Genomic DNA, 12,398 nt, shown 5'->3' on the forward strand with positions numbered 1-12,398 from the left:
GGAAACTCACATTATCCATGTACAGACAGTATATAAATTATCCTGAGCGCAAACTAGGCTGTCATGAGCATAGGTCTTGCATACATATATAGCTCAAGGTAAGCCAACCATTGATGACATTTGTAATTGTACACGTTCTAGAATGATTAATACATGAGGGAATGTGTATCCACTAGACAACATGAGAATGATGTAAACTGGGAGAGGAAGGAGAAGAGGGGTGAGGGGAGGGCGATGGTAAGTATGTGCAGATAGCTTTGACTTGCGTGGTTGTCCTGTTGAGGTATGAATGTGCAGAAGCAGTGAAGAAGCCACCAAGTGGGTTTTTCTTATTTTTCTATAAAGTGGTTTAATGTACGCCATATATTGTTCGATGTCCCTTGAGAGAGTGGGGACGACTCATATAGCTTATTCGCTCCTCTAAGATATGTTACCCATGCCCACCATGTGTGAGGGGAAACGTGTGAGGGATTTCCAATCTGCTAGTATAACCTTAATTGCAATGGATAGAATGAGATCTAATAAGGCCATGTTGCTCCCATCAAGATTAGGTCTAGTTGAGATACTCCAAGGGCCCAATATAATCAATGTAAAATTCGGGGTATTGATGTCTCAACCATGGCGTTGATTTGGTTTGAGATCTATGACCAAAAGATCGATAGTTGGCGACATTGGAAGAACAAATGTTTGTGGGATCCAGGAGCAGTTCCACAGTTCTAACATTTGTCACTGTCTCTGAGACCCAACTTGTACAGCATGGCGGGAGTACAATGAAGGAAGTGAAAAGTAAAAATTTAGATTGGATCAGCGAGGGGGCCACTTTATTTCAAAGAGCAAATTTCCCTACATTAATCCAGCTCTCCTCAGAAATCTATATTAAGTCGGAATCTCCTAAACGTTTAGACCATTTCGAACTAGATGATTTAGAAGAGGTGATTTGTTTTGTGGGATAGGTGTCTCGAGAGCTTTGTATATCTTGGAGCAACTATGTCCTGAGTAAAGCCATAGTTTTAGTTGCAGTAGATGGTTGCTTTTGTAGCCCAATCTAGTTTGGAGAGTTTAGCTTTAATTTTTAGAAAGCTATAAAAGTCCATTTAGGGGGAGTTTGTGTTCCGCAGCCATGTGTGTCAGTCCGTAACTCTTCGAGATGAGCGTGAGGGCCCCATTTTTCTTCCCTACTGCTTCAGTGGATAGTACCTCAGTCACCCACCCTCTCCTCATAGATGGAGCTTCTCTATAGCCGATCTTTGTTTCTTGTAGGAGTATAATATCACCTGCTAATTCTTTACAGTAGTCAAAAAATTTCGTTATTTTCACTGGATGGTTCAATCCTTCAGTGTTTAAGGATACCATACTAAGGGACGTTATAGGGAAATGTTTTATTAGATGATAGCCACATCAGTCTAGAATCTGGGCAAATGATGAGGGCAAACCCATAGTCAACATGGATATCTAAGGGGGAGTCCCATACCATTGCTAGGACGTGAAAAAGGTAGGTAAGGGTAGGGTGTTCAGGGTACATCCACAAGTGATAAAGCAGACAGTAATTGGTGTTCGAGCGATTGTAATGGTGTCCCTTCCCACCAGGGGAGGTCTGTTGAGACAATTATCAGGGGGGTGGGGGTTGGGGGGGGGGAAGCAAACAATGTATAGGAGCATGGCCTAAGCCCCCCACACATGCCCATGTCATAATCTTGGGCGAGTATATGGCAGTATGCATATTATGGAGGCCCAATAGGGAAGTATAGGGTTTGTACAATGGCAAGTACGGCCAGAGAGTAAGTGTTTGTATTTAGGTAGCAGGATTAAGAATCAACATACACCATTATAGAGAACTTCTTAGGTAGCACTTTCTAGAGCTTCACTGCATAATCTTTAGTTAAAAGACGATTGAGCACAATAACTGTGTCCTTCACCATATTTAGGTATACACTATTAACCTTATTGTTTGACAACAATAAACAGGTATGTTGCGAATGCAAGTTTGACACATATTGAGAAAAGGAGCCTAACCAATAAGGTGTTGGAGGATCCAGTCTGTTGACCGTAGGACCTAGGAGGAACATTTACCAGGAGTAGGTATAGTAACAAGGGAACAGCATTGGCATAGCATTTTAAGACCTATCATAATAATGTGATTGCAGTAAACATATCATCAAAAAATAGCAACAGCAAAAAGAATATAACAGTAATCGCATGGTGTAGTCGTCTATGTGGGATGACCAAGGTGGAGTATAATTCGATGATGATGATGTGTTGGAGGGTTCAGCTTCCATCTGCGACTCAGATTTATTGTCTAGAAACCTGGATAGCTCCACAGGGTCTGAAAAAACTTTAGTCTGACGTGTATGTATTACGGAACTTGTACGGTCCATTGAAGGCAAAAGAGATTCCCATCACTGTAAGTCTCTTCCTTAAGGCTAGAAAGCCTTTCCGACGAGTCACGGTTTCTTTTGCGTGGTCTTGAGAGATGGATATTTTCCTAGTTTGCCACATTACCACTTTTATTTTCCTCATATGAGCCAGGATTTGTTCTGTGTGTTGGTGTCTGAGTGATTTGAAAACCATAGCTCCTGGTTACATTAGATTGTTTGGCTTGTGGGCGCCCTCCCGATCTCGAAATTACGCCAAGTTTATGTTAATGTTGATGGCCATGGACTTTGCACAGATGGTGAGTGCAGCTCTCCAGATGCATCTTTGAGAGCCATTCTTGTGTTACTTGTTTTTTGTGTGCTCATTTGCAGTGAGTGCAGATTCTTTCTTGTTGAAATTTAGCTTGAGGAAGTATTTGTATATCCAATATTGAATGGAAATGAAGCAGCCTTTCTGTTGATCATGCTTTTAATGTGCCCTGAATCCCTGAGTAGGGACCTGAGGGGAAATGTGTTGTAGCCAGATCCAAATCTCAACCCCTGCTTCACATGAAGTTTTTGATGAAGAGATATAACCTCGTTGAATCTGTGTCAGAAGTTAAAAACTATTTGTTTGAAAGACCTTTCGTTTGCACGAAATAGTGTTTACTCACATTCTGAACATTCAGTTAATAAAGTGAATTGGAAACTGTTTCCTGCTTATTTTTTTTTTAAATAAAAAGGGAATGTGTTACTTTTGTAATTTATTAACATTCAAAACATGTAAAAATATTTTCGCACAACTGTGGGTAAAAAACAGTTTTAAAAGTTATTTCACTTTTTATCCTTCACTTGGTTATAATCTCACCTTTGGCCACCAATGCAGGTTTGGTATTCTAACAACATCTAGTAAACTTGAACGTTGAAGCTTAGTTGCTTTAACGGTACGTTTTTATAATGGTCTGAATTTAAAGGTTTGTATAAATTAAATGTTTTTCAAACCTAACGTTTTCAGATGAAATGCTCCCAACTATATGCCTAATATTTCCCCTAAGTGTCCATAAAGGTGTATTTATAAGCCAGCGTTTGTTTGGTGGAACGTACACAAGCTGGGAAGTATGGCTCTGCTAAGCTAGCCCACATGGTTGTAGTAGGAAAGAGCATTTGTTTGCACGCCCCTCCAGTTTTGCTACGTTAGATTTGCTGATTTCCAAGTATAAAATGCTATTGTTGATTAATTAAAGGCATAACAACAAAAGCCAAGCATAAAAGTTCAAGTTTAATTGTGCATACAATCACATAAAACTTAATACACAGCCAGTATGAAAAAGAGTGAGAAAACGGGGATTTACCTCTAATACATAAGCTAAAACATGGTGTATGACGACTCCCATTTAGGTCAATAAAGCTGACGTCTGCTCTTATAATGTATCATAAAATCAACAGATTTCACTAAACCGCTTACCACCTAAAGGTCATCACCAGTAAAAGCCAATTCTAGTGGTTGTTGGCAGGTCCGTGTAAAATTAAAGATTGTGATCAATGCCCTCTTGCTTACGACAACTAAGGACAAGTGCAGATTAGGTGTACCCAAGCTTGCCTACACTGCCCACACCGTTGACAGTTTTTAAAAAACATATTTTATTGCATTTTTACAATTATGGACAAAGCATCATTGCAATAATTATCAACTTACACTGTAGTGTAGGCTATACGGTTGGCCGCAGCTTAGCATATATATGAAAAGTTTCCTCGACTACAAACAATGCACCAAGCCTAGAATCTTGATGGCATATGTAACACAAAGATTAAGAGGAAATGTAAACAACAAAGATTTGTGCATTAACTACCCACCCTCCCACCCCCTAACAACACCCATGCAATCAAGTCCATGCCTGTTTAAGAATCGGTTCTAAACATAGCGGGTGAGAGCTCCCCACATCCTGAAGCAAACATGTGGGTCAACATTCATCCTGTATAAGTTAGTGAGGAAGGACCAGAGGCGAAAAAAGAGGGTGTAAACATTGAAGTTTATGTCAGAGTAGGCTGTATCCTCGCACTAGGCTTCAAATTGTTCCAGTAGGTCATCCTCATCATAGCCATGGACTGTTTATGCAACGCATAGTATTCATCCCTGTGCAGCGTGTAACTTTTTGCTGAACCCCAGCACCAAACCTCTTCTCGCCAACACACCACAGTGGGTGCGCAGGGGATTTCCAACAACATATTATCTGCTGCTTAGCAAGAAGAAGTGCCAGATCAAAGAAGTGCGCCACAGTCTTGGAGGACTTGGGCCTAGGGTATAAGCCCAGAAGATATTATTTAGCGGTATCATATTGTGCGGTCCCTGTGAGGGACTCCCTGACATCCTTCCAATAGGACAACAATGTAGGACATGACTGCAGCTTATGTAATAAGTCTGCACTGTCAGTCCGGCATCTTGGGCAGTCTGATGAAGCCACGGGGAATATCCTATGGAGTTTTGATGGTATTAAATATGCCCTGTGCAGGAGCGAGAACTGGATAAAAGTGTGTTTCTTGGTATCATGCTAGAGTACCCTACTAGAAAGCTCCATTCTTTGACATTGAATGTACGGTTGAGGACTGCTTACCATTATGTTCATAATGGGACTAATGAAGTTTGTAAGTGGGTGCATAACCCTTTGTAGAGCCACTAAACCAGGTATCTATCAGTTTCCATTTCATAACAGCATGAATCAGTGTGTGGGTGTCGGGTTCAGAGCCTGTTGGTGACCAGTGCAGTCAGACATATTATATTACATTAGTGTTTGAGGAAGAGAGTAATTGTGTAAAATGCTGATTAAGCCATCAGTGACGCGTCAATGAACAAGTCTCCACTGTGTTGACCCCTGAGGTCTCCCAGGGAGGCAGTCTGGTGGATGCAGTCCTCCAGTGTGTGATAGCATTATTAAGCAATAGCGGAAGCCCGGGGGGACCACCACCTCGGGGAGGAGCAGTTTATGCAGTTCGCCCAATTGTATCATACGTGGTGAATATCCAGTCCTGGCCAGCCAGTAAGACAGCCATTGCTATAGGCCAGCAAGGCAGTATGCTTTAACGTCTTGTGCACCAAACCCTCCCTACTCTGGCGGTAGCTGTAGTTTAAGTAAGCTAAACCGTCTCCGTCTGGATTCCCAAAAGGGATCAAGCAGTAGGGAGTGCAGTGTTTTAAAGATGGCAGCTTTACAAAATAGTATACAAGTTTGGGCAGCATCCCCATTTTGGAAAGTACTAGACTGCCTGCCACTGGGGCAGGGTGACCCAGAATCTCACCTGTGCCCTCAAGGACGCAACGGCCTTAAGGATGTAGGAAACGATTTGCGAGTCGCAAACGGCAAAAAATGCCGTTTGCGAGTCGCTAATCTCAGTTTCCTATGCAGAAATGCATTTTGCGAGTCGGGACCGACTCGCAAAATGCATTTCCGAATCGCAAATAGGAAGGGGTGTTCCCTTCCTATTTGCGATTCGCAGTGGTATGCAATACCAGTTGCGACCGCATATGCGGTCGCAAATGGTGTCGCAGTTACCATCCACTTGAAGTGGATGGTAACCCACTCGCAAATTGGAAGGGGTCCCCATGGGACCCCTTCCCCTTTGTGAATGGACCTCAAATTATTTTTTCAGGGCAGGTAGTGGTCCAAGGGACCACTACCTGCCCTGAAAAAATACCGAAACTAAAGGTTTCGGATTTTTTTTTAAGTGCAGCTCGTTTTCCTTTAAGGAAAACGGGCTACACTTAAAAAAAAAAAAAACTGCTTTATTTATAAGCAGTCACGAACATGGAGGTCTGCTGACTACAGCAGGCCTCCATGTTTGCGAGTGCCCATAGTCGCTATGAGGCCGCAATTTGCGACCCACCTCATTAATATTAATGAGGTGGGTCTTTGCGACCCCATACCGACTCGCAGACGGTGTCTGAGACACCGTTCTGCATACCAATTTGCGAGTTGCAAATTGCGAGTCGGAAGGACTCGCAATTTGCAACTCGCAAATTGGATTTTTGCTACATCTGGCCCCTAAGTCGTTTTCCATCTGACATATCTGTGGGCAATCTGTGGACCTGGACACCCAGATAGCGAAATGCAGTTTGTGTTCTCAGGGACACCGTGTTATGTGGGATAGTGTTTTGGAATGAAAATCCGTGTGATGTGGTATGATTAACTTGGAGGCCGGATAAGGTGCCAAAGGAACAAAGTATAGTGGAGATAGGGATAAGATCGTGTCATCCCTGTATAGCGACACCACGTGGGTCCCGGCCCCTGCGGGATACCTCAGTCAGCAGCCTCCTGCCTGAGTTTCCGCACCATGGCGAGAACAAACCATAGGGAAGACAGTGGGCAGCCCTGACGAGTCCCCTAGAAGATCGGGTATTGTGGCAAAACGTGTGTCCCAGTCTTGGCATTTGCTGTGGGATTAGTGTAAAGGAGTCTAACACATTTAATGAAGGCTGGGGGAATAGCGAATTTACAGTGTTGCGAACATGTAATCCCAGCCCATGGAGTCAAACACTTGTTGGAGGTCTAAGGAGCAGCAGCCTGCGTTTGGGTATTGTTATTGTGCTAACTCCATCATCTGGTATACTTTCTGTATATTCAGGGAGGTACCGATACGTGTGGCAGAATCACATTGGTCGATATGGATTAAGTCAGGTAGTAGTGGGGGCAGTGGTCGTTCCAGTACTTTACTTAGTATTTTATACTTTGAGGTTAGAAGGGAGAGTGGCATTTAGGAGGAAAGGTTGTCTGGGGCTCAGCCAGGTTTGAATAATGAGGTAATCCAGCCTAATAAGTAAGTGGGAGCGAGCCCGCATCCAGCAAGTCTTTGTAGAGTATTTATAAGCATGGGACCTTTCGGGGCTGACTCAGAATAAAATTCAATGGGTAATTCAGCTATTCCTGATGTTTTATTACGTCCCATGTCTCCGATTGCCTGCTGACGTTGACAATCATTTGGCCCATTATTATTTACTTTACAATAGTTCATTAATTCAGAAACCTTCAAAGGTAGTGCATACACAATTACGTTTTCTTAAATCAATGTGACAGAATTCTGAGATAACAAGGCAGTAAGCCCAAGCGCTGTTTATAAGACACAAATGTGACAATGTTCCATTGTTTAAAAGCAACCCTATCTTGGCTCGTCCTGAAAATTCAGAAAAGAATCTGCCTTGTTCCATTGTTGCCACGCATTTAGTGTCTCCAAGGATCCCTATGGAAGGAGTGCCACAGATTTGAGGAGCTAAAACCTTTTTTATATATTCCCACTAAATGACACACTCCAGTGAGCCCTTTCTTGCTCAGTTCAGTCTAAGACATAAAGAAAGTTAGTTCAGTGCAGTCATAATCAACTGTGCTATACCGAATGTGGAAGATAAAAATTGCAAAAGAATTACATTTCTCTGTGCCAAACCAATGTAATAGTCTGCATTAAAAGGCTGATTAATCTTAAATAGAGAAAGGCATTAGCTTTAATTATGTTATTCTAAGCAAAGCCAGAATTGTTGGTAAATCTAGATAGTTTTATAGATGGGTTAATGCATAGATGGTTGCATTTAGCTTCAGCTGCGGTAGGAGTTGATGTTCTGTGTGTTGTGCTCTTTCCTCATCTGAACCCCCATAGAGCTCTATTTAACTACCCATTTTATGACCACGGAGCCAATCGTCCATACTTTGTGAATACAAAGATACAATTACTGCCCAATCCACAGCTGTGTAATTAAAAAAAAGCTAGGGTGATCTTAATACTGTAGCAGAAGAGGAGACTTTTGTAAAGCCACACAGCTGTGTAATAAAAAAAGAGGGTAGCAGAAGAGGAGACTGGTGTGTAATGCCACAATAAAAACTAAAGTGATCTAAAAATCCAGTATAGCCTGTGGGATTCAATTTTCCTTTGCACCAGTCAAATTGCACATCTTAAAACATCATCAGTGCTTTCACTGCTGCCTGAGCTGCTTTTCAACAAACGCACCAGCAAGCACATTACAGACTTTTAGAAGTGTGTTTCTAACATTAGTTAATCAAACAGTTCTGGGAGCACAAAAGGAGCCCAAAAGGCCTAGGTACATATCGGGTAGAATGGAGACATGCCAGATACAAGTCTACCGTGTCCACGAAGTAACATAATTTAAAAATGTTTTCTTACTCCACAGGCTCAAGAAGCCTATTTCATTTTAAACCATCTCAGGATAGGCTGACAATGGAAGACGCATTCACTCAGCATTATATGTAAACAAAAAAACAAAAAAATAATCTAATTATTGATGAAATTAGATTTTTAATATGAACGACCCAAAGTGGTTACCTCCGCCTGAAACCCAGCATCACCGTATCCTGAGCCTGGCATACTCTCCCCTGCTGTATTACAGTAAACAAATTTCCCCAGCATCAAGCTGGTCTAAATTAAATGTGAAAGACGTTTAGTGGGTCCGGCCCAGAGGGCAAAGATGCCCTCTTGGAAGATACTGCTCAGGAAGACAAGGGAAGGTAATCACCAAAACACCAATCAACTTAGCTACAGTTTGCTAGCATAGGAAAGACACCAGATGGCCATTCAGAAGCAAAGGCAGCATTTTTTTAATTTGCCTTATTTTTGTGAGAAAAGAGTTATTGTTGAGTCTGCCTTTAAAGGGGACATGTTCCTCGTCGGACTGACTCCACTTCTTCATGGGAGGTAGCAGAGGAACATAGCCATTGTCAAATGATTTTTACTGGTGAGAAATTGGAGGCAGCTCATTTTATTGGGAAAGCTTGGAGCAGACTAGTAGATCTTTAGTAGCTGGGACAGTCTCTTGCCATTTTGAAAAATCCATGAAATAGAGGTTTCTTTGGTTGTTTTGACGAACAAGAGAACTTCTAAAAAGTTGAAAATGCCTCTCTGGAAAACTGAGCAGGGATAAGGGGAGGGTCATCCACTAACTACTGCTGGATTACTAATATTTCTTGGACTCCCAGCTCTTGCAAATTCAGAAACAACCGAATGTGGACAAGAGGAATGAAAGTTTTAATCTAATGGTACACACATGGTGAGGAAGTTCGGTGTCCTGTAACCCACATGGCTGTCATTGGCAAACAAGAGCACATTGGAAGGAGCCAGAAGGCATAGTGGAACTTGACTTTGGCTCTAAAGACGTAAAGATGGCAAAGTCCATCTTCTCATGGAATCTGTGACTGAGATTCCCCTAGAAGAGCTTTTGGAAGTTTAGAAGCTTTTTTTTTTTTTAAACTTTGTTTATTGAGTTTTCGATCATCACACAGGTACATGGAGGGGGTTGTCAAGGGAAGAGAAGAGGAAGTCTGCAGTTATCAGCTAGAAAGGTACATTACAAAGCATCATTCAAATTGTTCAGAGAGCATGAATCCTCAATGCAATTGGGGATAACACAGTGAGGACGATGCAGAAGGAAGAAGGGGTGGGTTGCTGTGGAGGAGGGAGGGGAATCAGGGAAGTCAAGGGGAGCAATCAGACTTCAATAAAGTGTGTTGGAGACCGTGTTAACATGAAGGTACCATCAGAGCGTATTGACCGCAGGGGAAGTGTGTCTAGCAATAAGGACTGTTGATGGGTGTGAGGTAGGTCGTAGTGTATCGCCACCACACATCTCCAGGTAGGCCACCAAAGGAGACCAAATATTTGGGGGGCTGAACCGGCAGGCATCAAATCCCAATAAGTTTGTAGTTGGTCTTGGCAGTAGGTCGCATCTCTGAGCCAGTCAGTTTTCCGGGGCACCCGGCTCCCACCCCAGCACATTGCAATCCTGCGCTTTGCCAATAGTAAAAGTTAAAGTATTCCTTCCAGCTTCTGCCCCCTTCGGGGATATCCTTTATATAGCCGAGAAAGGCTAACTGTGGGGAGTGAGGGACCTGCCAATTTGTCACTTCGTCAAGTACATCAAAGACTTCTTGCCAGAAGGCCTGTCCTGCATGGCAGGCTCAGGCCTAATGCAGAAATTTCTCCATAGGGGTGAAGCAGCATGGGCAGCGCGCATCTGAACAATGGCCCAGTCTATGCAAGCACGCAGATGTGTAAAATAAACGGAGCAGGAATTTAAAGTGGATGAAGCAGAGACAGTAATTGGGGGAGAGGGTGCTGATATGTACGCAGCAGTATTTTTCAGCCACTGCTACTAGGGATATCCCAGTATTCCTCAATGAAATCTTTTAGGGACTTGGTTACTTAACATTATGTGTGGTCACACCAGTTTCTCCCCAAAGTTAATTATTCAGATTCTCCTAGTTATCAGTCTTGTTGGTGAACTGGCCTCATGTCCCATGGTGTGCCCTAGATGGAATACTCTGGCTCCACAGCAAAGCAGGCAAACCCCAGGGGACTAATATCTTCTGCCCAGGATATCTTATTGACCCCGGCCCAACTTTGATGTCTATAAAAACAGAGATAACCTGTAGTAAAAGCAAGCGATCCATTCTCAGCTAAGAATGGATACATAAATGATAATCCTAGTAATACCTAATGTACAGAAAAAGCTTATGGTATTGTAGAATTGTCTCCTGCTTACTTCATTTATTAGCACTGGCAGTAGGACCTGGCGGTTACTGTATATGTGCAGTGAATGTCTCCTGCCAGTATCTAAGTTTTGAGTTCTGTTTCTCCTGTAAGTGGTCAGCTCATACCCTCACCACTGTCTTTGAATGCCAGGCTCCAGACCCATTATCAGTGCCTGTGAGTGCTCAGATTCCTGTAGCTTGCCAGTGTCTGAATGTGCATACCTATCTCCTGGCCTAGTGCCACTGTTGTTGAATATCACCCATGTTTGCCTTTATGTTAATCTGCCAGTGTCGAAGTACCCATTGGTGTTTTGTTCATTTATGCGTTTTGTGCTGACTTTCCATCTGTTTTCTGTTCCCTTTACAGGTATGATGATGAGGAGGAAGAGGAGGATCAGATTCCTGGGGATAAGGAGAGGTTTGCCAGGTATGGGTGTTCCTTGATGGTCTCCTGCAAACAGGGAGGGCCAGGTCCAAGCCCTGGGCCGCTGCCTCAGACAGCTGAGTGTTTTGTTTCCAGGTGGGGAAAAACCTAAATCCAGTTGACTACCAGCTGTTCAGGTAGGAACAAGTACTCAGAAAAGGAGCTCTCCTATTTGTAAAGTTTTTATTTGTTTGTAATTCAGTAATATAAATGTAATTATCCCAGCTTGGATAAAGAAAGCTGAGCAAGCGTGTCTGTCAGGTTACATTTCTGTGCATGTACTAACCTTTTTTTTGGATGAACATATAAATACCTGTAGCAGTGTGTGTGTGTATGTATGTGTGTGTGTGTGTGTGTGTGTGACATGTATTGTGTAATGTAAGGTTGTTTGCTTGCTTTGTTATTACAGATATGAACATACTACACTCTTAAGCATTTTAAAACCTTTTGCCATTTATTAAATAATACATTATTAGAGCTTTTTAAGATTCTTTTATAGATTGGTGCCACCCTGCAGTTCTATCTGAATTAACTTCAAAGGTTTGTAAAACCACCAACGAATGCAATTCATGCTTATCACACAGACCTCTTTTGATGGTAATTGGAACTTTGAAGCTCCACATTTGCTCTCAGGGTCGCCAGCTCTGAAGAAATTAATTGAAATATTTTTTGATACCGGACTTTGGAAACCAACTGTATTGACCATCTGCTTTGAGAGTGGAGGGTTTAATTATGTTTCTTTTCAGGGTTCAAGAGAGTCTTGGCAATCGAAAACACATCCTTTGCTTCTTGCCAGGCATGTTATAATAAGTATGTTTATAATCATATTCGGCGTGATCTGTATATCGTGTGTCAAGCTGATCAAAAGTGATATTCTTCAGCCAGAGATTTTTTGGAGCAACAAGAAAATCACCTGGCATGGATAGCTGTTCTGTCTGTTTTGATTTTTTCTGAAGTGCTGGACTTTAAGTGAAACTTCTTGGAACCATGATGCCAATTCTCAGGCATGCCATTAATCCCTGGAAATAGATCCATTCTTCTCTTCTTGTTTCTAAATTTGGACAAATACTATGGGATCTTGCTTCAGTAGTCCAAAACCTT

The 12,398-nt window shown here is 42.3% G+C and overlaps 1 protein-coding gene across 4 annotated transcripts in view; it reads left to right on the forward strand.

Moving 5' to 3' along the window:
* The window catches only part of ARNT2 (aryl hydrocarbon receptor nuclear translocator 2), a 684,205-nt gene that overhangs the window by 156,163 nt on the left and 515,644 nt on the right, over positions 1–12,398 (forward strand). For 2 of the 4 annotated variants that reach the window (XM_069222993.1, XM_069222994.1), the window contains exon 5: positions 11,241–11,300. The exons of the other annotated variants lie outside the window; for them this stretch is intronic. In XM_069222993.1, coding sequence (XP_069079094.1) covers positions 11,241–11,300 — 60 coding nt within the window. The remainder of the gene's footprint in view (positions 1–11,240; positions 11,301–12,398) is intronic. 4 annotated transcript variants of the gene reach the window in all.

The sequence above is a fragment of the Pleurodeles waltl genome, chromosome 3_1, assembly GCF_031143425.1.
Source record: "Pleurodeles waltl isolate 20211129_DDA chromosome 3_1, aPleWal1.hap1.20221129, whole genome shotgun sequence".
NCBI lineage: Eukaryota > Metazoa > Chordata > Amphibia > Caudata > Salamandridae > Pleurodeles > Pleurodeles waltl.